The sequence below is a fragment of the Magnolia sinica genome, chromosome 3, assembly GCF_029962835.1.
Source record: "Magnolia sinica isolate HGM2019 chromosome 3, MsV1, whole genome shotgun sequence".
NCBI lineage: Eukaryota > Viridiplantae > Streptophyta > Magnoliopsida > Magnoliales > Magnoliaceae > Magnolia > Magnolia sinica.
In genome coordinates, this window is record NC_080575.1 from 106,791,868 (window position 1) to 106,818,875 (window position 27,008).

The following is a 27,008-nucleotide window of genomic DNA, read 5'->3' on the forward strand; positions in this document are numbered from 1 at the left end:
CACATGTGCACATTCACATTGCACATTGCGACATATGGTGAGGTGGCACATTTGACACAAGGGGGCAAATGAACGTGGAAGCTTGTACATTTGGCATAGTTGATGCATGAACATTACGTTCCCACTTAGCCAAATTAAGAATAATCTTCTCTCATCTGTCTTCCACCTTTCTCAACAAATATGTTATCACTGCTCATCGGTTATTTTTTGGGACAGCTTGTGCTTATTCCCAATTTTCGTGCATAAATGGGTTAAAATAAAACATAGACAGGCTAAGGAGCCATTTGGATGGGAGTAAATGTGATGTAGAGTGGGTCGTGGACAGTGTCATGACCAAGATGGATCAAAAAAGGCCCAATCGGAAGCAGAGGTGATCCGGACTGTCAGAACTTAAAACGGACATATCTCGCAAACTGGAATGAGCTATCGGACGTACCATATATGATTTTGGAGTAGGACAAGCTATTTTAGCCACCCAACCCTCTATGCCAGGCTGCCCATGCCAAATTTGTGAAATAATATTAGATCAATAGTCTAATTCCCGTTTTATTTTCATTTTTACTATTTTTAGTAAGTTTTAGTTACAGTATAACTCTTCATTCAGATAGGTCTAGGAATTGCGCCCAACATGAAAAGTACTTAGAATAATTAGGAGAATATCATGGTTCGGTCAAATAGGTCACTTATTATTTTTGGCCAAAAATCATGCACACTAGTAGATATCACGATTGTCTATAAATAGCAAGTTTACTATTTATAGTAAGTTGTGATTTCTAGAAGTTTTAGTTGTCGTTTGATTCTTAAACTTCTCTCATGGCTTAGTATCCCTATTTAAAGGGTTGTGAACTCATTTATTTCATTCATCAATCAAATTATGAATTTTATGTAATTTATTTTCTATATTCCTTGTTTTTTTCCCTCGTGGATTCGATAAGTCGCTATGAGTTCAGAGAAGCTTCGTGGATTCGAAGTAATTATCCTTGAGGAAGACGGTGATCAACCTCAGCACGTCCATCCCTGCGTCAAAATGGAGGAATTGGGAGTAAATAGACAAATGACATTTGAGATACGTTTGGATGAGGGTAAATACATGGGAATAAAAATAAAGTGGGCCGGAGTAAATGTTTCTATAAATAAGAGAGGATTTAGAAGTAAATGGGGTGAAATTCATTTTTGTGCTCCCTTGAAGAGTTGCACGAGTAAAAAAAGGTGCCACTATGCACATATCCGTCAAACGTATGGTGCACTGATGATACTCTGAAACAATTTTATTATTGGCTACATTATTAAAATCACACTAATAGAATGATCCAAACCATTCAGAGATTAGCCATCTAAGTGGACGGTTAAAAAACATTGGCAAGTTGCTTGTTTGCAATCCTTATGTTTGTACCCACTTGAGCCTCGAGATTTTCTTATTTTTGGCAAAAGTATAATACTTCAACGGGTTTATTACAGTTATTCTATTAAATATCAAATATGTACACTAATTTGAGATATTAAAGTTGAGTGAATATATTGAAAAATTCCAACATTCTAATTCTTCCCATTTACTCTCATCCAAAAGCAACTAGTAAGCCTTTTACTCCCATTTCATTTACCTATGTTGTATTTGAAACAATTTTACTTGCATCCAGACAGCCACTAAGTTAAATCTGGATGCACCATTATCATGATCAAGTCACTCCGATGTTTTGGGCTGAATTTGGCGTTGATGATATTTTTTGTTGAATCAATGTAATTCCACTGCTGATTTCGTCTCTTGTACGAGATGAATGCTGGAACAGTGGGATTTCCTTGGGTCACCAACCTCAAAGAGGGTTAACTCAAAGGCTTACAATTTCAATTCATTAACACGCATCATGTTGGATCAACTTGTATGCTATAGACCCATCAGTTGAGTCAATCACCCGTCGTGATTGTGGTCAAATCTCGCCAGCCGCTCTTCTCAATCTTATCCGTACTTGTAAGAACTCGAAACTCATTGATGTTAAGTACTGTTCTGCTGCCTCTGCATCAGTGATAGAAGAAATGGGTCGAACTTGTCCAAGCCTGGTGGGCCTCAATTTGGGCCGTCTACTACTGACAGAAGAAATGGCCACAACGATCCGGATATTCATGCCAAAACTCAAGTGGCTCAACCTCAACAGTGCCTCTATATCTTGTGAAGTTCTCTGTAGCATCCTAGACTCGTGCACTGAGCTAGACTCCGGTGGCGTTCAATGGTGCGGTGGACTGATCATGAAGGACGAGCTCAGGAGCAGGGCTAGCAGAATTACAGAGTTCAAGCCCTCTGAGCAGTGGATTAGTAGATTGTCAAACAACCAAATTTTCTAAAAGCTCGAGCCATTAGAAGACGGGCATCAATGTATATCAAGGGACTTTAGCATTCTCTCGCAACTCCCCACGGGAACATACTTGGCGACACTAACAACTCACACGCAGGTGGAGTGACACTCACAACTCACACCATAAACAGCCCCTTGTGACAGCAATTACACATGCGACGAACTTTTCCGAGGGGAATATTACCACAGACATTATCTTTGGTATCCTTAGATATGGATTGCTTGTAATTTATATCACGCTTCCAAAAGCTTGGGTGATTTTATTTAGCAAGATTATGTTTTTACTAAATCCCAAGGTTGTGTTTCAATGCACTACTAAGCTCATTAACAAATGATACATGCTTAAATTACAATCTCCGAGTTCTCAAAATCACAACTCGCTTCCAAATAATCGTATTCATCATAGCCATTAGACACATGGAAAAACAAGCCCTCAAAGAAATCAGTAAAGATCCATTGACGTGGTCATGAAAGGAGATTCAACTTGGGTAAAAATCAGAATTAGTTTTTGGAGAGTTTTAAATGGGAATGGAGAAATTGAGATAACAAGATGCACAATGGTGGAGGAGAGGGTTCAATACATGTACATATTACATAATACAGCATTCATAAGGTTTGCAAATCAATCATGATTGAATGTTTTCATTGTTCCCTTTGGTGTGGCTCATTTATGCCATGGATGAGGCTGGATTTTGGCATGTAGGCCTAAGATGGCGGAGAGACCCAGATGCATAGTTTGGATTCCACATAAACATCATGGTTGGGACTATAAATCTCAAATGCACAGCAGGTCCATGTTCAAATGATTAACATCCATTTACATCACTGATACCCAATTACAACCACTAGCACCACCCATGACAGCTAATTACATCCATATAAACTACCCACTGATAGTTAATTACACCCACTGGCACCTACTTGCACCTACTTACACCACCCAAAGACACCTACTAACACTCAATCAGCTTACATCCACTGACTGTTATTTCCTTATTTATGAATTTGTACTGTACATATATAGTATAACTTATGTTCTGCAATCAATTCCATGATTTGCACTTACATGATTATTTGATCACACCATACCACACCACACCACAATCTAGTGAGGAGATGCTTACCAAGGAACAATCATCCCAAGTCAATGAATCTAAATCTCTTCTCTTGATCATGCAAATCGGGCGCTATGCAAGAGAAACCCGCCTGGCTGAAAAAGGTTGCCTTAGTTTGGATCTAAACGCAGAGCGTGACTGCAATCCCTCGCTACAAACCTCTCTGGATTCATCATGAAGAATGGTATAATCACTGCTACTCACATTCCTGAAATAGCAACCTTCACTGCTCTCATATTTGTATACTTGCTGTGTACTTCCCAATGCACCAACCACCAAATTCCCTTCTACAAGTGTATAAGCCTTCCCATCCTGCTTGTTCGAGAGAGAGCTGAATGAGAAGTCCGGCCCCGGCCCCACAAACTGATCCTCGAAGAATCCCAATGAGATGTTCGCAAACGAAGCGTAGCTGCCATTGCCTTGATCAACAATGCCTGAATACAGATAAAGAGGAAACCTCCGAAGCACTCGCTTCAAGTATGCATCCCGAGGTCGTTGTATGACATACACGCCATAAGCGGTGTCAATGGTCTGATTCACAACCTGCAGATTTCCATCGTCTCCGAACTCAATTGAATTTTTGTAATCAAACGCATGGAACGATAGCGTTGTGATCTTCCCATGGGATGATTTGACCCATCCAGTGGAAGATATAGACCGATTTGCTGTCATCAAGAACAACCCATTTAGACCCTTGAAGTTCGAAACCAAAGAAGGTGTGAATGGCTCTGCTTTGTGTTTGATCAGTTCACCCTCTGTTTTCACACTGTTGTTGTCCAACCAAAGCTGCAAATTGGCATCTACATACCAATAGCTCAAACCGTCTGTCACGCTGAACCCGAATTTATGTTTCTTCCCATCCAAAATCTTCCCTAAGAATGGCGTAATCTCAATATTGTAAGTTGGGAGATCAAAGGATCCAATGCCCGTAATAGGACGCCAAAGAAGGGGATTGATACCGCCCGTGTAGATCACTGTAAAAGGCCATACTGCCCCAACTACCTCGCCATCCAAAGTAATGACCACCTCCCTAAAGGGACCATTGCCAGCCACCCCAGTCAGATTATTCGCTTTTATATATTCGTTTGGTGGATTCCCATACCAGAACTCATCGCTGGAATGGAACGAAACAAACACCTCCAAAATGGCGCGGTATGCATTCGTGGGGATCTCGAATTCCTTCACCTGAACATCCATCGAATTCTCTATCAAGAACCACAGCCCATCATTCAATGGTAGATTCCGTGAGATGGGCAGTATCAAATCAGCTGGAGAGCCAAACCCAAGTCCTGAAATCGCACGGTTTGGTGTAGTTTCTTCTTCTGGGTAGAAATGGAATGTCACATTAACATGGTAGACTCCAGTGTAGGTACTGTCGACGAGGTTTCCGAGATAGACGGCGAGTGTTTGGGGTTGTTTGAGGAGGGAAGAGTAGCTGGTGATGTCCTTCTCAACGGTCCATACAATGCCACTGGCGCGGGGCTCAGCGGTGCAGGAGCGTAGGAGCTCAACACCACTGAGCCATATGCCGAATATCCGGTCGAACTGCCGACCCTTGCAGGAAGCAGACCAGACGAGGATGATCTTGGAGAAGGAATTAGAAGGGCAGTCGGAAGGAGGATTGTAAGGGGCTGTTACAGGGGGTTTTGTGTAGGTAAAAGCGAAGGAGTGTTGGAGGATGAGAGAAGAGCATGGGTTGGATTTTGGGAGGGAGATGGGTTTTGTTACTTGGAAGAAGGTGGTGGGAGTTTCTGAGGATTGCGGTTGCTGCTGTTTGAAGAGGTCTTGGGATTCCAAAAGGAGAGATTTCGTTTTCTGGAGATTTGCATGGGAAGGGATGGCGTTTTGAGAGAGGAGGAGAAAGAAGAGGAATGAAAGAGGAGAGAGAGGAGACGAAGCCATGCTAGAGGGCGGAGTTCTGCCACCAGCGATTTATAAGATATTGGGCCCATCGATTATTGATCTGGACCGTTGGCATGCTCGGAGATTATGTGGATTAGAGTGCCGTAAAATCTTTCAAGATCGGATTAGCCTAGTTGTTGTAAGTTTGGATCTTAAGTGTCTTTTACCCAACCGTTCATTTTTCAGCGGGTTTTGTACCCATGCGTTTGAATGCACGTTAAGCTACCGTGATGTTTTGTGGAATCCGAACCGTGACGGGCGCTCAGCTATTTCGTACCTAGATTCTAAAATCCTGCATGATATACAACTATAGTATCCATCATGTTTTGTATATACCATCAAAACCATTCATCTGATGAGAACCACAGGGGCGAAGGTACATATCATAACGCAGGCCTTTCAAAGCTTAGGTGTGCCACATCAAAGGCACTACTTATATAGTCGACAGGATGTATTCTGGCAAACTTCGTTGGATTAAGATTAGCGGTGTCAATGGACTGGGTTGGCCCACGGGCATCAGGCTTGGCCTGCCTCCGGCCGGGCTTGGGATAGAGTATTGAGCCGGATGGCTATGTTCAGGCTTAAAATCAGGCCGGACTTGGGCTTTATGCCCAAAGGCCAGTCAGCTTGGCCCAACCTCTCTCTTTGGTCTAGGGTTTCCAAAATTTTCAAATATTTAAAAGTAGGGAAACCTTTTTCCAACATAATTGTTTACCTGTTGGAAGGTAAATATAAAAACTCCATTTACATGCCCTGCTTGGCCATTTCTCTTCACCCTGCACTCTTCTATTCTTCTTTTTCGTTTTTCTTAGTTCTCTCTTCCATCCGGCCAACCTAGTTACTCCCATGCCATCGTACCTATGCACCCTTGCCGTCATTGTAGTAACAACAAGCAAACAATGATTGTAGAAGAAACAGAGAAATGCCCGTTAAAGTGGTGATCTCTCTCTCTCTCTCTCTCTCTCTCTCTCTCCAAAAATTCTGGGCCGGGCTTTGGTTGAATTTGGGCTTGGATTGAAAAATGCAAGCCTAGCTTGGACAGAGCTTGGCTTGGCCATGACCTGGCTGTTGACACCTAGTTAAGATACTTGTCATAAATGATTGCGAATTACCTACAGAAGCCTTTGCAGGAACTTCCGTAGACGGGAAGCTAGGTGGGTTCCACCGTGATGTTTACATGCATCCATACCATTCATAAGTTCTTTTCAATTGGGATGAGCAGAAAAACAAAGATATTAGCCTCATCCAAACCTTTTGTGGGTCCACGAAGGTTTTAACAGTGGACTTTCGGTTTCTTGTGGTGCAGCCTACTTGAGCTTTGGATCTCCCTTATTTTCATGCACATTTCCTAACATGAAATAATAAAAAAAATGATCGGGGTGGATTTCTTACAAACATCACTGTAGATCCACTGAACTTTCCAGTGCAAGAAGTTCCTTTTCGCCGGCAATCTGCATCCATTCAGAAATGGAATTACAGTTACCTCTTAACCTAGAGCATATATACTTGCCTGCACTACTCTCTTCCCACGCGTTGACTATACGTTTTGTGTAAACAAATGGTGGTGATTATATGAAATCCAACTCATTCATACTTTTGATGTGCCCTCATCAGGACGAAAGAATTATCTAAAAATTAGTCATCCAAAAATTAAAATTAAAATTAAGTAATTCATATCCCGTCAGTTTAAAGGCAATAGGTATAATTTAATAGGGTGTCTAAACCAAGTGTTTAATGAGCTTATTGTGGGGATTAAGGCTGCCCAAATCACATATTTGCAATGGACCAGAATTGTTGCAAAACGCAATTAATGACGGACTTAATCTGTTGTACGGTCAGCCAGTTTGCTGTGTTGTAAAAATTAAGACTCTACGACGGTTTAAGTCCGTCACAAATAAACGACGGATCCATTTTTTGCCACTAACTGCAAAAAAAATAAAAATAAATAAAAAATCACTATTATAAAATTTGGCGACGGATAAACTCCATTGTTGATCCTAGGAGAAGCGAAGGACCTCAAATCTGTCGTTGATTTTCGACTTGTTCAGAAATTAGTCTGAGTCCGGCCCGGGACATTTACACAAAGCTTGACCCAAGCCCTTAACCCAATTTACAATTGACCACTTAATTTAAGCTTGAACCCGACCATCGGGCCTAATACAACCGACCCAATATGGCCTAAGCCCAAAGGCCTGTCGGGACTACTTGGCCCATTAACAGCCCTACCCCTAGGAATTTAAGCATGTAGTAATACATGAGATAAATGTTCAAATGTAGTAATAAAATTGTAAACAATAGATTACATATATCAAACTAATATTTAGCTTAGTGCCAACATAAATTACAAGTGAACTGATGAAATCAACACCAAATAATTCTCAACCAAAATGAATCAAGTCATAAGTTCAACAACATTAAGTCAAGTAGTTTTTACTTAACCAAAACAAGCGAATAATATCACAAACATCAGATTGGACATAATAAATACATCAAAATTATTTAACTCTAATAGAGAGGAAACATGTTGGGATCACTCACCTGTAACTCAGTGATGATTATTCCTATATATTAATCGAGTTAGAGTGACGTAGAAATCCCTAATACAACTATATAATTGAAATCATAAAACTGATCATATTAACTCTTGTGGTGGGGCCCACTTTTAATTGATCAATTTTTCACAGTGGGGTCCACATGAAGGATCCCACGCTGTCCAATCGAACTCCTTCGGATCCAACCCTTAACACAGAGTTTGTAATTATCACAAGCCAATGTGGGACCCATTGATCACATCATAGGTGCTGACCACCATCTAATGACATTTAAATGGTCTAAACATGTATAATTTACTCTAATCTATAATTTTAATGGTTCATTAATTAAATCATATTCCAATTGCAGAATCGAACAGATCTGTTTCGATTGTCTATTGATCAGATCAAAGGCACTATCAATTGAATTGATGCATTGTCGATTGAATTGACGGTCTATTGATCAAATCAACACGAATAGAAAATGAAATTGACAGTCTCTAAACAAAATTGACATTTCGTCAATCAAATCGAAAGTCTCTAGATTTGATCAGTTTTTGACGAACCAAATCGAAGTTTGTTAATTTTTCCTTAATTTCATTTTTAGACTCCGATTATGCCTGTTGGATAGATCCAAACCGACCATTGGCCCTCTCCTGATCAATGAAGGGAGAGAGGTTCATTGATTAACTGGTCTGAACCACCCATGGTTGACATCATTCAAAACTATATGATTTGATAATAGTTGATGTTCGATCAGAGTGGCCCACCAGATGGCAGATCGATATGATATTCTGGATATCAAACTAGTCAATCCTAGAAACCGGATAGACCATCTAGATTCAATCTCACACATCTGATAACTCGACAAAGTATAAAATACGTGAGTTATCTAGAATGTCCATGTAATCGGTGTGGCCCATCTGATGATCAGATCAATCTGATATTCGGGGTTCTAAGATTTTGACCTTAGAAATTAGATGATTCATACGGATTTGATCCCACGCATAAAATAGCCCAACATGATTCTCTGCACTAAGTTGCAAAAGCACTTGCGCAGAAAATTGTGTCCTTTTGCTAGATATTCCAAACACATCAATACAATAAATGTATGGTTAATTTGAACCGTTTGTTGTATAGATTTAATAAAAATAACATAAATTTACAAAAATAGAAGAAAGAACAATGAGATTACCATTGATCAGTACCGTCCATCAAATGGTTAGATTAGCTTGGTCTTTGAGGTTTTTCCATATCTCAACCTCGAAAAACTGATGGATTGTATAAATCTAACTTCACAAGTCATTATAGGCTAACATCATTCTTTACATCAATTTGCCAAAAGTGATTGCACTGATGATGATGTCTCTGTACTATACATGACGAATAGATCGATGTGATTTACACGCAACTAATCCAACCCGTTCATTGCATAGATCTATCAAAATAGACCTAGATTATAAGAAAATCAAAGTAAATGGACCATATTACAAACCTGGGTAAATTGAGCTTATGGTTTCCTTGTAGCCTCTCCTATCTCCCTCGTTCCAACTCTCTAAAGTGTTTTTATTAAAGAGGCCTCCTCATGTATCCTCCTTAAGAAGGAAAAACCATTAGATAAGAGAGAGACAAAAGATAGTAGATAAGGGATAGGAGGGATGAGGGAGAGATTTGTTGTTTCTCTCTCAAATTTAAAAATCAATTTTAAATTTAAATTTGGATTTATTTTATTAATGTACAGTCGTTACAGCCATGACCCAATCCTCACCCATTTGCTAATCGGGTTTCGAATTTTAACACATGATCCCACCCGTCAACAAGATATTAAGCCTGAGCACCACTCCTTCCAACCATTTACTTTAACAGGCATTGTTTTCATGCTGAAACCGAAGCACAGCCCAATAAGTAGTGCTAGCTTCAGTTAGAAGCAAGACCAGGCAGCCGGCCCACACGCTTAGCACAGTCAGAGGCCCATTGCCCACCCTAATATAGTGCTCCACTTAAACCTGGGTTGTACAAATAAAAACTTCCAATAGACGGCCTCACATGCCACACAAATTAGTAAAAGATCTGGGTCCATATCCAGTCTCAGTCACCCTCGTTCGAATTTGGCAGCACCAAAAGATGAAAGGAGACTTAAGACTCTAAACGTAGAATCTGGGCCAATCCCATCCCGTCGGGTTCCCACTCACACCCAAATAATAATAATATTATTAATATTAATAAATACCAAAGACTTGACGCTAAAAGGTGTACTTGGGCCAACTCATTCAGTCTTGAGGCCCACTCCTTGGAATCTCCACGCACTCATTAGGGAGGAGACTTGACTATACACGTAGAATCCCCACTCAAACCAACAAGTGCTGGGTCCCACTCCTTGGAATATCATAGCCTGGATATTTGATTCTAGAAATAGAATTTTGACCCAAAGCCATCCAGTCCCATTCCCATCTCATTGTAATCCTGAACACCAATAAAAGTAAAAAACAAAAAAGGGAGCCTTGACTTTAAAATAAGAATACGTTACAAAACCATCCAATCTTGGCCACCACTACTTGGAATATCATAAACACAACTTGTGTGTAGTCCCGAGCACAAAAATAATACCGTGTAACCTTAAGCTATGTGGGGCCTATCATGACTTCTAATTTATATGCACTCCATTTGTTGGGCCAGCTCATGTTAGGAACTTAGGATGTCGATGTAATAACTTTAGATGGGCCACACCATAAGAAGTAGCGGGGAGGAAACATGCATGTTGAAACTTTCCTAATACCCACCATGTGATGGTTTATACGCCATCCAACCCATTTATAAGTTGATTACACAGGGATGAAGGGAACACCAATATCGGCTTGATCTGAAACTTATGTGGCTCCCAAGAAGGTTTCAACAGTAGGTGTACAATCACCATATATTGTTCCTTGTGGCGTAGCCTACTTGAGATTTAAATCTACCTTATTTTAAAATCACGTCTTAAAATGAACAAGTACAGTGGCCCCACATAGCTTAGGGGAAGGGTTTTTTTTTTTTTAATTTTTTTTACACACACACACCCCACACACTCATGCTAGTGGAATTTCACCACCTATGGGTACTCGAACCCTTGACCGGGAGTTGAAACTCCTGGGAGTCTACCACCCGGGCAAGAGTAGGGACCCGGGTAAGGGGAATTTATGTCACCCCGATTACTTTTGGATTGACTATAATGTATCCACTACCACTTTGATGTTTGCGAGAAATCCAACATGTCCATGCGTTACTTCCATATGCCACACTTCAAGAAATAGCAGGGAGATGAAAATACTCACTGTTGAAATCTTCCCGGGCGCAACCTGAGGGCGTGGATTGGGTATTTACCCACCAGAACCTAGCCAGAAACGGACGGTCATATCAATCCGCACCCATGTTTATTTGCTTTACAAAGCATTCATTAAGGTCATTTGCCACAGGGATTGATGGAAAACACAAACATTGGCCTGACTTAGCAGGATGCGGATCCCGTGGTGTTGCCCACACCGCCCTAGCAGTTATTCGGTGATACGTTGGGTGCTGGGTCTATTGCAATGTACGTACGTATGTGTTTTTATATCCACACTGTTCATTCCATTTGCCAGCTCTTTTTTGGGCATGAATACAAAAATTAATCAGATACAAAGCTAAGTGAACCACACCACAGGAAATAGTGGTGACTAAACACCCACCTAAAAATGTGGGGCCACAAGCGTTTTGGATCATGCTAATATTTGTGTTTTCCTTTGTTGTTATCCGTGTAACGTTATCAATGGGTTGGATCGCAAATAAACAATATAGTGGACTCCAGGAAAGTGTCATTATTCCCACATTTTTCTTATGGTGTGGTGCACTTGAGCTATAGATTTGCTTCATTTTTTCATTCTCTAAAATAAGCTGGGAAAATGAATATAGAGCATGGATATAAGACACGCCACTACACTGATCCACGGGAAGTTTTTGCACCAGAAACTCCCACTATAATGTTTGTGAGAAATCTACTCTGTCCAACTGCTTTGTGAGCTTATTTTAGAATTTATAGAGACAAAAATTGAGCTGTATCCAAGACTTAAGTATGCCGCACTAAAGGAAAAGGTGGGTAGAAAAATTCTCACCGTTGGAACCTCACTAAGGTCGACAGTGATGTTTACGTGCCATCCATACCATTCATAACTTCATTTCTATTCTTAATGAGATAATTGAAAACACAAATATTATCCTGTTTCAAAACCATGGGACCCATGAATATTTTAACTTTGGACATTCAATCCATAAGTTTTCAGCTCATTTGATTATTGGATCCGGCTCATTTTTCATTCCATGTCCTGAAATGATCTCAGGATATGCATGGAAAGGTGTATTTCTCACAAACATTAGGGTGGGCCCAGCTAGGTTTTCAGACAGGGAATTCCTGCGAGAGACTTTCGCTGGAAATCCGCGTCCTCACCACGCCCCGCCGTAGTGCAGGCAACGCGGACGTGGAAAAGGATTGGCTACTCCCCTGACAGATGGTCGGTGCTACGTGGGCCCCACCATGATGTATGTGTTTCATCCATTCAGTTTATCCAATTTACAGATCATTTTAGTGATTTATACCACAAATTAGAGGGATATAAATCTCCAGTGGACCACACCACAGTAAAACAATATTGATAAGATATCCACCATTAAAATCCTCCTAAGGTCCACTGTACTGTTTATTTGACATCCAATCTGTTGATTAGGTCATACAGGCTCAGATGAAGGAAAAAAAAAAACACAAATATAAGCTTGATCCAATACTTTTGTGGCTCAAAAAAATTTTGATGGTCTAAGTTCATTCAACACTGTTTGCTGTAATGTGGTCCACTTGCGGTTGGTGTATACCTCATTTTTTTTTTAATCTTATACCATAAAATGATCTATAAAAATAGATGGACAGAATGAATGAAACACATACATCATGGTGGGTCCCACAGAGCACTAACCATCAGCCATCGGCAGGTGGAGGGGAGTAGCCAGTCCGTTTCCCGCGGACGCGGATTGCGTCCTACCCCGCCCGTCTCCATCTGGAGCAGGGAGGAGCTCGGGCGCGCATTGGATACTGACAAGGTCAGTAGCCAACTCGCTACTGAAGTGACATCACCTAGCTATGTGGACCCCACCATGATTCATGTATTGTATCCATACCGTCCAAACATTTTTAGAGATTGTTTTATCTCATTACAAAGAGAATGAGATAGATATAAAGTTCAAGTGGACCCACCATAGAAAATAGTGGGGACAGTGACATCCACCAGTCAAAACTTCTTAGGGGCTACAGTAGTTTCCGATGAAGCTGGTATTTTTGTTTTCACTACATTTATCTCTATGTTAACTTATGAATTGGATGGATCTCAAAAATACATCACTGTGGGCCCTATAAATGTTTCAAAGGTGGGTGTGATGGCTCCCATGGTTTTCTGTGGTGGGTCCACTTAAAATTTAGATCTATCTCATTCTCTTTGTAATGAGATAAAACGATCTCTACAAATGGTTGGACGGGATGGATACAACACATGCATCATGGTGGGGTCCAAAGAGCTTGGTGACGTCACTTCAGTAGCCATTTGGCTACTGACCCTGTAAGTATCCAATCCACGCCCACTTTGAGTGGCTACCTTGATGTAGGGGTCTTATCCACACCGTCCATCCATTTTTATTTTTTTTCATATTTTTTAGGGTATAATCCCAAAGCCCAAAAACAAGGTAGATCCCTGGCTCAAGCGGACCACACCACAAGAAGCAACGGTGATTATGACTTTCACCGTTGAAACTTTTCTAGGGCCCACCGTGATGTTGATTTGCCATCCAACCTGGTCATAAAGTTACATAGATCTGGATGGAGGGAAAACACAAATATCAGCTACATCCAAAGCTTCCGTGACCCGGTAAGTTTTGAACAGTATGAGTTTAATCCCCATTTTCTGGTCTACATGAGCATGGATCTGCCTCATTTTTGGACTCATGATAAGACCCATGCATCACGGTTGCGAAATCGGATTGCGTACTATGTTACTAAGTAGGTTTTCATTGTACTGAGTAAACTCAGTTGGGCCCACCGTGAATTTATATGGTTTATCCACACCTTCCATCTGTTTTTCCATCTCATTTTAAGCTTTGAGCCCAAAATTGAAGCTTATAAAAATCTCAATTGTACCATACCAAAGAAAACAGTGGAAATTATGATTTCCAACCACCACATTAAAACAATGGATAGTTTCAGAAAAAAATTCCAACAGTACACAATGTATGCATATGGAATGGCTGATAAGTGTACCATCTTGACTTTCTAGCAAGATCATCCGATGTTTGTCCCATCTTATATATGCACCTCCTAGATCTTCCAAGAACATCTAAATTGGCATGTCCTTATTTTTGTAGAGACCCCTTTGGGTTTGCAAGCACAAAAACCTAGAAGGTATGAAACCTAGATTAAGAAACCCAAATGAGTTTGATATATGATTAAGAATTTTTCTATTAATGATTAACAAAGATAAAAAGACTTGACTGAACCACTTCTTCCTTGCAGAGCTGGCATATACAATGAGGGTAACTGAAAAATGTGATGTATATAGTTTTGGTGTTGTGGCACTTGAAGTGATGATGGGAAGGTATCCGGGGGGGGCTCATCTCCTCTTTCTCATCAGCAAGTAGACAAGATACACTGCTAAAGGATACCTTGGACCAACGTCTTTCGAATCCAATGGCTGGGGTTGCCAAAGAAATTGTATTTGCAGTGTCCATTGCACTTGCGTGCATTCGGCCGGATCCAGACGCTTGGACAACCATGCACCGTGTGGCGCAGGAGTTATCCATTGGTGGGCCTTCTTTCTCTTTAGAGCCATTCCATACACTTACATTGTGTCAACTAATGGATCTGAAGGTATAATTGGGTGGATGAAAATCATCAAGGTTGTGGGTGTGTAGTGGCAAGAACATTATTATTAGGTGTGTTTATTGTATAAACATCGAGCACAGAAAAGTTGTTTTTCTTATTATGATATGTGCATGATCCAGGTAAAATAAAAGTAGATTATAAGAATAAAGATGTTTTGTTGTACAATGGTTATATTTTAATTGCAGGTTTTCGAGCCAAAGAATTTACCTTTTAGTAATCGTAATCATTTTCCATAACACTAATTTGTACTAACATAGTATCCAAAGTAGAAAGATGACAATGCTGAGGGTTTCAGATCTGGCATTGCCATGCTGAGGGCTTGGTAATAGGGTTTGATGGAAATTATGGAAGAGGGTCTGGGATGGCAGTTTGGAAGAGTTTTGCTGCGACAAGGCCACAGAGTTGCAATTTTTCTGCGACATGTGGTCTCATGCACGCAGTGAGAGGCATTGAATCTGGTTTTGTGGCCAAGATCTACCAATAGCAGCACCATTTCATGGCCTTGAACTTTCACAGGTGGTGCGGCAGTTGTTAAAAGCAAAGGCCAACAAGAGCACATTGGGAACAGAGATGATGGATTCTTGCAACAAGATTAAAGCCCCAAATTGTGGCTCCGATACCATGTAATTATAGAGAATTTGAGATGATTCTTTTCTTTTCATTTTTCATTAATTTATAATAAAGGAAAATGTACAAATATGAAAAGATACAAGCTAATATGATACATAAGCTGCAGACTACCAAAAATTCACAAGCGAAGGTATAGGTTGTGACTTCTTTAATTAGACGAGAAGAAAAAAGAAAAAGAACAATGAATTCGAACTCTAGCAATGCGACTCAAGAAGATTGTACCATAGCTCAATCTAAAGTGTCCATTGAATATACTCTAGTCTACAAGGACATTATGAGTAGCCTGAGCATTTCTTTACATACAACCCTAATGTTAAGAGGTTTGGAACTATGTCAAGAGTACCTGAACACATAAATTGGATAAGCCTACTCACTTTTGGAACAGAGGATTTACTCTAAAAGAGGGGGCACTCCAAAGAACTCCAGTTGGCTTTATTATAACCATTTTTTTTTCCTTATTAAAAAGTCCTTTCAATAAAATGATTACCTGTGAAGCTAGTATATTTTTAAGGCTTGTCATGGAGCCTTGGGAGAGCAGGGTAAGGTCAGTATAGGAGCTCAAAGAGTATTTAGTTAGAAAACATTTTCCAAGAAAATGAGATTTTCCCTGATTGAGTTCACATTTTCTGGGAAAACATTTTGTATAAAAGGTATTTCATAGAAAAAGTCCTAGAAAATATTCCCAACTATCCCACTTTTTTTCTCCCAAAATGCTTGCTTTGAAAATAACTTTCAAAGAAAAAGTTAGTTTTTCTTCTTTTAATTTCCAAGCTCCAAAAGGGTCAATTGGAGAGCTAATAAAAGGAGAGATTGACATCTTCTTTGAAAGTTATTTTTTAAGAAAACATTTGGGAAAAAAAAAAAAAAAAAACTTACTGAGGCCCAAGACTTTTCTTTTTGAAAACATTCTTGGAAAATATTTTCCACCAATAAATGAACTCCCAATCAAGGAAAAATGTCACTTTCGGAAAGTATTTTCCACCCAAACAGGTTTAAAAGATATTTATTTTCTCAGACAATTCTCTCTAAAAATTTTCTCACCTCCGATTTTTTTCTTTTCGTTTTCCTTGTGTTTTTTCTCTAAGAAAAATTTGAATTCCTAGTCAATGGAACCCACAGAAAATAGAAACAACAGCACCAACGAAGGTAAGATCAAAGCGAATTGTGTTTAAAGTAATTTTTCCAGAGAAATGGTCATACTGAAAAATAATTACTAGAGGTATTAGACTGTCTTGCACACACTTATTTGAGAGAGTAAATAACAAACCAAAATGCTCTCCTTCCTCCTCGTAACTCTAGTCAATAGCAAACCCTCCATTCCATCTTAACTAATTAAAATCTAGATTAATAACTAAGCTACCAACATAAATAGAGAACTAATGCAAAGACCAATAGAAATAAAGAAAACACCAAAGAAAAAAATCCTTGAACACGTAGCTATGTTCCAGGTGGGGTTTAACCCAAACATGCCTTGTCAAGCAGCGAGGTTGGTCCACTTGTCATGCAGGCTGCACTCATACGTTTAATATAGGCTACTATTTTGATGAATTTTCCTCTTAGCTGTTTATTTTCCTAGTACAATTGCGACCCACCTAATTAATGAATGAACCTAACTTATCCACCAACTAGAATTGTTCAAGACCAGCCCCAACTGTCTAATATCTAAGTAGAAAGTGACTCCAAGTTGGCTGTTGAGGGCTTTTCAGGAGAGAGCAATCAGGTGGCATATTCTAGCTGAGATTGGTGGTAGGAGGCACCCCAATTCATGTAGATTGTATGGAGTTTGTAAAGCTTGGAACTTCCATAATATTTTTCTATTTGGGTTGGGGAGAATGAGAATGGACGTGACTTTGGTGGATTTCCGTGGATCCCTGACTTTTCCCACTGTGATGTATTTGTCTTATATACACACGGTCCATCCATTTGGCTGGTATGAATCCAAAAATGCATCACATCCAAATCTCAGGCAGACCACACCACACAGGAAACAGTGGTGATCGAACACCTGACATTAAAAGCTTCTTGGGGGCATTTTTCGGTTCATTGTTCTTTTTTGGTGTTTTCTTCTCATGCACTGACCTTTAAGTCTCCACTTAGAAAACTGATAGGAACCTTCACATCTTCAGCTTGTCTGGGTTTGGATTGGAAGAGTTGTAGAACATTGGTAACAGATTCTGAATTCTGAAACCACCATCCTGTTGCAACTTGGATCTCCTTAATTTACTTGCATTATATCTTTTTCAGAGTTATTAGAAAAAAAGAAAAAAAAAGTGATGAACCTCATTCAGTTATCTGTTTGTGTAAAAGAAAGTGATGGTGAGAATGTATCTGTTGAATAAGTCCAGATCCAATTATGAAAAATGCGCTTCATCTAATTTTTCCAAATCTCTGTATCTTTCGGACTGTGGTTGTCCTATCAGACAGATCCTTCAAAAAAAATGCCAGTGAATAATTTATACAATCCACCAATCTAATTAGAATGATCCATTCATGGTTAATCATATTATTAATTATAGAATATTTTTCTTTTTATTCAATTCATATACTTTCCTCAATCCAAATAAAATAAAATAAAAATTGGATTTAATTTTGCAAACTCTTTTATTATTCTTTTAATAAATATAACTGTTTTGAGAATCTATCTTGTTTTTTCTTTTAAGACTCTTATAAAACCATTTTGTTAGCTTGTAGAACTAGTAAACATTTCTTTTTCACCTCTCTCTCTCTCTCTCTCTCTCTCTCTCTCTCTCTCTCTCTCTCTCTCTCTCCCCAAACTGTAAAAAAATAAAACAAAAATTGACGTAAAATATTATGATAGTAATATTGTTTTCAGTACTTTTATAATCTGACAGCAAGTTCTATTATTCAGTGGGATTCATTCATTAGGAAAGGATGGGTTTCAGCCTTCAAGAGTGATGTACATTTTAGTACTGATGGAATTCTACTTTGCAGCCCATTTGAGTTTTAGTGATTTTGTCAAAATTCAGACTAGCATGGTCCTGATTGTAAGGATAAAATTGGAAAGATGGGACCTGCTCCACGACGGCCCTTAGCTAGCATGCTCACAAATGTAGGAGTAAAATGAGCAGTTTGCAAAAATGACCAATAATCCATATCCAATAGGCAAATGTGGCCTACTTGATGAATGAACCAGCTTATGTTTGGTAGCTGATGAATGGCACTAATCTGTTACATGTGTGCTATGCATGCATGAGTTGAATGAAACCCATCTCAATTATCTGATTAGTGAACTCTTTCTCATTGAACAATTGGTAGTATTTTCATCTTATCTACAACTAGGAGGCCATATTGGGTGGTTATATATATTCATCCAATGCCACAGTAATTATTTGCCATTCCAACCTGATGCAGGACATGGAAAATTAAATATGATATGCAAGATTGCAGGCTTAGATCACACCAATTCAGAAATAATCACACAAATTCCACATCCCACATGAAAATCCAAGCATTCAATTAAAGAGGAATCTATGCGGGTCCAAGCCGACACAGGCTAGGACTGGACCAATAAAATTATAAACCAAACAATGTCAAAGGGAAATAAAATCAACTACTCATGCATAAAAATCAGTCCCTAATCCAAGGGATTCCCTAATTTCAATTCAAGGAATCCTAAGATGATAAAAAGGGGCAAATCAATTAGGGATCATGTAATATAGGGTTAGGATTCATGAAAAAAACAGCTATGAGAGGATAAAAGAAGATAAAAACCTGAACCAAAATATGATCCCGCGTGTGGACAGCAACAATGGTCCAGATGGACGTGTGTGTGATCCCGGCCGCACGTGTGTGGGACCTACTATTCAGAAAAAGGCCACCTTGGCCCTGGTCGGCTAGGGATGGACTCCAAAACCTCCAAATTTCAGCTCGATCCGATGTACGGTTTGTGCGTAGTGCTCCGCCGCGAAATCTGAAAACCTGCTTCAATGAAGAAATCTGATGCAACAAAAGGACAAATTTGACATATGGATGGTGGGGGAAGATGGAAAAAAAAGATGATGGAAGATGGGGGTGAATTGGGATTGATGTGGCTTCGCACCACGGTAGTTAGCCCTTCGAAAAGGGAGGGCTTCACATCCACTTTTGAATTCTTCCACAACTCACGAAGAGAACAGAAAAATAAAGCAGGAATTTTTTTATAAACTTCAATGAATCAAAAGAACTACAAAGGATGCCTATTTATAGGGAGAACCCTATACCCAAGAAATCGCACCCATGTGCGACACCTATTACTTGGCGATGAAGTAAACTAAAATAAAAACCAAACAAGAAAATCTAAAACGTTCACGATGTTCTAAATAATAACAATAAACAAAACTTAAAATATAAAACCAATCCGACGAGTGGGCCACGATCATGAGATCTCATGGTGGGCTTTTCTTGACTATCGGGCCACTTTTCTGAACCAAAACTTGTCTTCTAGATAGGAGGCCATCCCTGGACGTCGTCATCGAGCCAGATCGATGGTGGGGTCCTCCTTCTGCGTACATACGTGTGTAGGGGTGGTAGTGTGCGGGCGTGCGTGTGCACGATGTCCTCATCACAACCATTCAGAGTGTCCCAACAGATGAACTGTCTGGATCACCGAAAGATTAGCCTTTCTTCTAAGTGATGCTAATCTAAATGAACACTTCCAATGCAATTTGCGCCAGAGATTGACAAGGTGATTGACAGGACATGTCTATGGACCATGCCGTGCAAGATCTCTGCTGTTCATGAGCTGTGTTCACTGTTAGCATGTCCTCTCTCAAGAGTTTTGGGCTGCTCCAATCACGAACTGTGTCATGTCTAATATAGGCCAGTGGTCATGTTATTGTAACGGTCTATTTTGTTCATGCCTACGGCCAACCTCATTAGTTAAGGGTCCTATTTTTGGGTCAATGGATCTTCATACTAGGCCTTCTCTACTTAAGGGCCCTTATGTCAGGCCAGTTAGCTAGTAACATTTGTGAGAATTAGGATTTGAAACCTTTCGTTAATACATGCACGCATCCTAGAAACAGTTTGAAACGGGAATGAGTCAGCCATAGGACTCATTTACTATAACAGGCCTTGTTTTCGTGCTGAAACTGAAGCACAGTCCAGTAATTACACCCGAGCCTGAGTTAGAAACAGCCCAGCTGGTCCACGGGTTTACCAGAGTCACAGGCCCATTGCCCGCACCAATTTTGGTTTCTACCAATGCCTGGAACATACAAAATAAAAACTTCCAATAGACTTGACCTCAAAAGCCTAACAAATTAGTGAAAATTCTGGGCCCATGTCGAATTTCAAGTCCCATTCCTCGGACTCGGATTCGGTAGTGACCCTTCCAGTACGTCAGAGCTGGAAAAGCTCTGTTGGCCTTACCTTGATGTATGTATTTTATCCATAGGTCCATCCATTTTTCAGCTCATTTTAAGGCATAAGCCCAAAATTGAGGGAGATCCAAATCTCAGGTGGGCCACACCACTAGAAACAGTAGTGATTGAACGGCCACCATTAGAAACTTCTAAGGCCAAACCCATCCAATCCTGGGTCCACTCAGAATTTCGCAGCATGAAACACAAGAAGGTCCTACTCCTTTGAAATCTGGCAGCACCAATTGACTTTAGAAGCCGAATCTGAGCCTAAACCCATCCAGGCCTAAATGTAGAATATGGATACAAACTCAATTTTTGGGTTCGTGCCTTAAAATGAACAGGCAAAACTGATGGATGGCATGGACATAAAACACATATATCATGGAGGGCCCCGCAGTGACCAACACATCACCACACCATCCATGTGGGTGGTTTTGGCAACACCAACTAATCCTCTCTATTTTACTTAGCCAGGGATTAGATAGGCTCTGCAAAAGTGCATTCAAAACTGGGTTTGGCCACATCTAGAACCCACACCCAGGTTTACCCAAATAAAAAAAATTTAATTAATTACAGAAGAAAAGAAAAGAAAAGAAATATCTAATCATTCAGGCCATCCATGCTCGAATATCTACTCTATCAGATTAGTAGCAATCCAATTGGTACTTTTGCAGCCATACGTTCACATCTAATGGTGGAAAGAATGACAGATTAATCAAGCAAATGGTCGAAATCCTCTGATGGGGAGATTTTCTGTATTTCCTAGGTGTCTCCCATCAGCAATGGGCCCACCATATATATACACATTTTTAGATGTCATGAACATGGTTTGGTTTGGGTCATGACCAAACCGTTGTATGTTTCCTAAAAAAAAACATCTGCTAGGCGATTGGAACGATGAATTATAGCAGTTCCTATCCAGAATAGACAAGAGTGGCTGGTTGATCATTTCTACTTGGGCCCATCGTCAATGGTGGTATATCTATCCTAACAGGTGGATCATACCTCCAAAATCTCCTAGGTCGAACTATTCTAAATTCTCAATTTGTGGCCGGACCATGTTGAAGATAAACAAATCAATGGTCCACGTTCAAATGACCAGACCACTGCTGCAACCTTTTCCATGCTGGGCACTTACCAGATTGATACCGGAAGTCCAATCCTCTTCTCTTTTGTATATAGCCTACCCACATGGTGCCCCATAAGAACAACGGTTCAGATCACAAGGCCCATTTTCCTCATGTGTATCCTAAGTAGGAAGCTGCATACAACGTTTATGCAGTCACCTGCATGTTATCATTCCTTCCCACCCAAGCATATCCTCGTGCGCACGCATTTGGACGCACGTGTGCGGCGCATAATCCAAAGCCCCATAGTATTGGAATCGGATTGTGTAGCTCTTATCGTACTGAGTAAACTCAGTTTGGCCCACCACGAATGCATGTGGTTTATCCACGCCGTCCATTCGTTTTTCCAGATTATTTTATGGGTTCAACCCAAAATTGATACATATAAAAAGCTCAAGTGGACCATCCCACTGGAAAAAGTGGAAGTATTGATTTCAACCGTTGAAAACTTTCTAAGGCCCCCAGTGATGTTTATTTGTCATCCAACCTGTTCATAAGATAATAAAGACATGGATGAAGGGAAAACACAAATATCAGCTTGATCTAAAACTTCTGTTGTCCCCAAGAAATTTTCAACGGTAGATGTTCAATTCACACTGTTTCCGGTGGTGTGGTCCATTTGAGGTTGCATATATTCCATTTTTTGGATAGAGTCCTAAAATTATGTGTTAAAAGATATGGACGGAGTGGATATAATGCATGAATGACACTAGGGCCCACGGAGTTTACTCAGTACGCTTACCGTACTGAGTTGCTCAGTACACAATCCGCTTCCCATGGTGTTCATCCCTTTGGGTGAAAACAGAAGTTATAATACATGCCGATGCATCGCACTATAATGCATCATAATTTTAACCCTTCAATCTGGGTCCACATAGAATGATCCAAACCGTTTACATGATAGTATCAGTTTGATATTGATGGAAATAAAATTATATGAATCCATGATATTTTGATTCTTTCACAATCAATATGAACTTTAAATATGAACTTTAAATTATCAAACGGTTTTCTTGCTAAATTCTAAATATTCTTTTGTGGGACATTCCCATCCAAAGTGAATACTATCATATAAACGGTCTGATTCATTCAAAAGAATTCAAATCCTAATAATAAATTCATGATGCATCATATTCTAATACTTCAGAATGTATTGTAACAAATTTCAATCGATAATAACAAACCCACCTTAGTGATGAAGACATGACCCTCTATAAAAAGGAAAGGAGCAAACAAATTCCACGCAAGAAGGCATAGTGGGCGATGGATAACCGGAACCGAAATGTATGTTGGGGTTCGGTGATTGAAGAAGTCCTGATCGAAATCTTCTCCAAGCTAGACTCTGATTCGCTGATAACGGTCGCAAGCGTATGCCATTCGTGGCGCTGTGTGGCCCATTATCCAGAGTGCTGGGATTGTGTCCACTTATTCAATCGTGAAAAGTTCTTAGACAACAACATCAAAGAAACGATAATGCCCATTGATCGATATAGGCTGTTCAGGGAGTCTGAATACATGATAAGGCATGTTGGAGACAGAGCCAAGTCGATTTGTGTCCACCCAATTGCTGATGACACAACGGTCCGGATGATCGCTGACAGGTTTGGATTCTTTGACTGATTCACGGTGCCAAACGCTTCCCACTGTAAGCCCGGGATGCAGAGATGGTGGAATGATCAGAACTGTTCATGGATGGTTTGAGCAATGCATATGGTGGAATGGGGACAGTTGAAAAAGGAAAGTTTAACACAATCAATCAATGGTTAAGGTTGCCCTTCCAGCCCACAATTTGCATGATCATCCCAAGCATCTCTGCTTGTGGGCCATTCATTCTGCATGACAATTGCAGCCTATGCTGAAAAAATCATATCTAAAACACTGAACCAACACCAAAACTGTTGAGATAGCTGGCTTGGTTTCAAACAGGGTTGGCCCAGATGAACTGAGGCCTAACCAAACCTGAATCATGGTGCGACCCAGTCCAAATCCGATCCATGAGTTGGGGAATCAGGCTCGATAAAGTTTATTTACAAGAGAAAAAAGAAAAGAAAAGGATGAATAGTCTGGCCAATCTATTTAACAAGATAGAAATCTCAGGCAGGAATCCAGTAGGGCAGCTGTGAATCACATTGATAGAAATGGTGACGTGGGCTGTTGATCAAGGCTTACCATGTCAATGGCCCATACTTAGAAACTAATCCACTTCAAGGCCACTCATGCCATTGTTGTATAACCGTGGTACATTTGATGCATGTGCATTGAACATTATGCTCGGGCGTGAGGCTGGTTTTGGGAGCTTGTATTTGAATGCATTAACATCCAAATCACAATTATACTTGAGTCAAGGTGATTCCGAATCATTAATTGGATTTGACAGCTTATAATTGAAATGCATTGGAATCCAAACCTTATACCCGAGAGCTTGTGTTTTGAATGCATTGAAAAATCTTTATTACATTCCCGGAGCCCTGATTTTGATTAACTATATCATCTTTAATATCTCAAATTGATATGCATGTGATATTTGATAGGATGATTAAAACAAGCCCATTGAGATACATATTTTGATCGAAAATGAAGAAAATCCAAAGCTTAGGTAGGCCACAAATGTAAGGATCACACAAGTGACTAGTTAATGTTTTTGAACCGTCCATTTATATGACTAATGTTTGGATTGCCTAGATCATTCTATTGATGTAATTTTATTGTTGCAACTGATAATTAGATTGTTTTGGAGTATCATCAGTGTGCCATATATTCATATCTGAATCATAGCAAAAAGGTGTGATTTCATACCACACCAAAAGTATGTTTTTCAAATACTCTTAATTTCTTTTACCTCCAAATAAAGGAGCACCAAATGATCAATTTTGAGGCAAAATCTCCTCAAATACAAGGTAACCAACGGCTTCTTGCTATGTTAAAGAATCTTTGTTGGAAACAATTTTGCTTGCATCCAAATAGCCTCCAAGTTTAATATGCATGCACAATTATCATGATAAATCACTCATCTTTTTTGGGGTGAATTTGGTGGTCCTAATATATATATATATATATTGAACCAATGTAAATCCACCATTGATAGCAGTTAATTTTTATTTTTGTTTTATACAAAAGTGAAATCTATTACAAGGAATGGTGGAATTTCTTTGGGTCATCAACTCCATCAAAGGGGTTTAACACAAAGCCCTACAATTTCAACTCATTAACATGCATCATGTTGGATCGAATTGCATGCTAGATGCCCATCAATTGAGTCAATCTCCCTGCGGGAGTGTGTTCGAATCTCACCAGCTTCTCTCCTCTATCTAATCCACGCTTGCAAGCACCTGAAACTGATCGATCTTACGTTCTGCTCCGCCGTCTCCGCATCAATGATCAAAGAAATGGGGCAATCTTGTCCAAACCTGGTGGGACTCAATTTGGGCCGTCTACAAGTGACAGAAGAAATGGCAAGAAAGATGGGGAAATTCATGCGGAAACTCAAGTGGCTCAACCTCAACAATGCCACTATATCTTCTCGAGATGTGTGTAACATCCTAGACTCGTGTAATGAGCTACACCACGTTAGCCTCAGATGGTGCCATCAACTGATCATGAACGACGAGCTCCATAACAGGGTCAGCAGCATTGCAGAGTTCGTGTACTCCCCTCTGCCGATTTGCAGAGTTCCATCCCCAGAATTGTCCCGTTATCCAATCTTTTATCCCACGAACCTTTTCCCCGTAGAATAATTTAGAAATATATTGCATGTAAAAATAAGTCCATCCACATTTTATTTAATCTTAAATATTACGTAATAGACGTACATTATTACTGGGAAAATGATATTTTCCCTTATATATTAAGGTAATTGTTATTTTCCTTATATTTCTTATCATTTTGTCAGAGTTGATTGAGACAATTCTTCTTGTATAAATTTAAGGATATTCAGCATGAAAATACACAAGAAAATTATCCAAGTCCTGTTTTCCCTATTTTTCTAGTTTTTATTATGGTATCAGAGCCTCTAATCTAGAACTCTTGAATGTTGGACGCACTCTCTATGCCAGAATCCGGCATTTTCGTATTTTTCCGACGATCTCCATCTTAAATCCGGCAAAATCCAAGAACCGTCTTTTGCCGAATCGCTGTTACGTACTGGCCACCATCTCGAATCGCGGAAGCGCCATCTGTTGCGGTAGGTGGGGCCCAGATCCATTTTGTGGGGTCCTTCTGATTGTGTAGGTCAAGATCAGGGGATCAGCCCCATTGAGCCATCAATGTGATTCTCTGGACCGTCATTTTGTCCCACCTTGACGAAATCATGGTAGAGTGGCATCTCTACTCACATAACCCTTAAGGGCCTGTTTGTTTTTCTATTCACCAGTGTAAATAGTGGTAAATAGGTAATTATAACCTATTTCTATGGTTTGGAAGAGAGGAAATATAAAGGGTAATTATCCCTCAGAATTTACTTTTTGATAAAAAGGGTAGGAATGATTGAGTGAAATTTTTGGATCTCACCATGATGTATGTGATCTATCCATGCCGTCTATCTATTTTATCAAATCATTTTAATGCTTGTGCCAAAAAAATAGGTAGATTATAAGCTCAATTGGACCACAACGCAACAAACAAGAGGATATTGACATCCATCGTTGAAATGTGAAGCCATCTGTAGGTCCCACACTGATTTGTATTTGTGATCCAACCTATTCATATGATCACATAAACACGAATGAAGGTAAAACACAAATATCAACTAGATACAAAACTCCTATGGCTCACAAGAAGTTTTAAACGATGTGTTTAATCTCCGTGTTTCTTTTGTTGTGGTACACTTGCACTTTGGATTTGCCTTCATTTTCAGTTCACCCTAAAATGAGCCGTTACAATGAATGGACAGCTTGGACCATTCATTGGATTAGACACATATATGGTGGGCCCTGCAAAATTTTGAATTTTTTTCTTGATTTTAGTGTCAAGTCAAATCAAAACTAATGTGTATGGATGGCTGCCGTATATTTTTTATGAAAAATAATGATTATTTATTTACTTTTATTTTCAATTGTAAATAAG

General features: G+C 39.7%; 3 protein-coding genes across 3 annotated transcripts in view; 2 read left to right on the forward strand and 1 right to left on the reverse strand.

Moving 5' to 3' along the window:
- LOC131240576 (probable leucine-rich repeat receptor-like protein kinase At1g35710) overlaps positions 1 to 15,040 on the forward strand; it is a 94,520-nt gene extending 79,480 nt beyond the window's left edge. Inside the window, exon 2 of the mRNA XM_058238865.1 lies at positions 14,459 to 15,040. Coding sequence (XP_058094848.1) covers positions 14,459 to 14,583 — 125 coding nt within the window. The 3' untranslated portion in view covers positions 14,584 to 15,040. The remainder of the gene's footprint in view (positions 1 to 14,458) is intronic.
- LOC131240577 (peptide-N4-(N-acetyl-beta-glucosaminyl)asparagine amidase A-like) lies at positions 2,936 to 5,365 on the reverse strand. Its single transcript, XM_058238866.1, has one exon. The coding sequence runs from the start codon at positions 5,363 to 5,365 to the stop codon at positions 3,536 to 3,538; it is 1,830 nt and encodes a 609-aa protein (XP_058094849.1). The 3' UTR covers positions 2,936 to 3,535.
- An 8,171-nt stretch (positions 15,041 to 23,211) lies between the features above and the next one.
- Positions 23,212 to 25,825, forward strand: LOC131238680 (uncharacterized). Its single transcript, XM_058236301.1, has 2 exons — positions 23,212 to 23,548; positions 25,189 to 25,825. The coding sequence occupies exons 1-2, from the start codon at positions 23,421 to 23,423 to the stop codon at positions 25,679 to 25,681; spliced, it is 621 nt and encodes a 206-aa protein (XP_058092284.1). The 5' UTR covers positions 23,212 to 23,420; the 3' UTR covers positions 25,682 to 25,825.
- Positions 25,826 to 27,008: the final 1,183 nt, after the last annotated feature.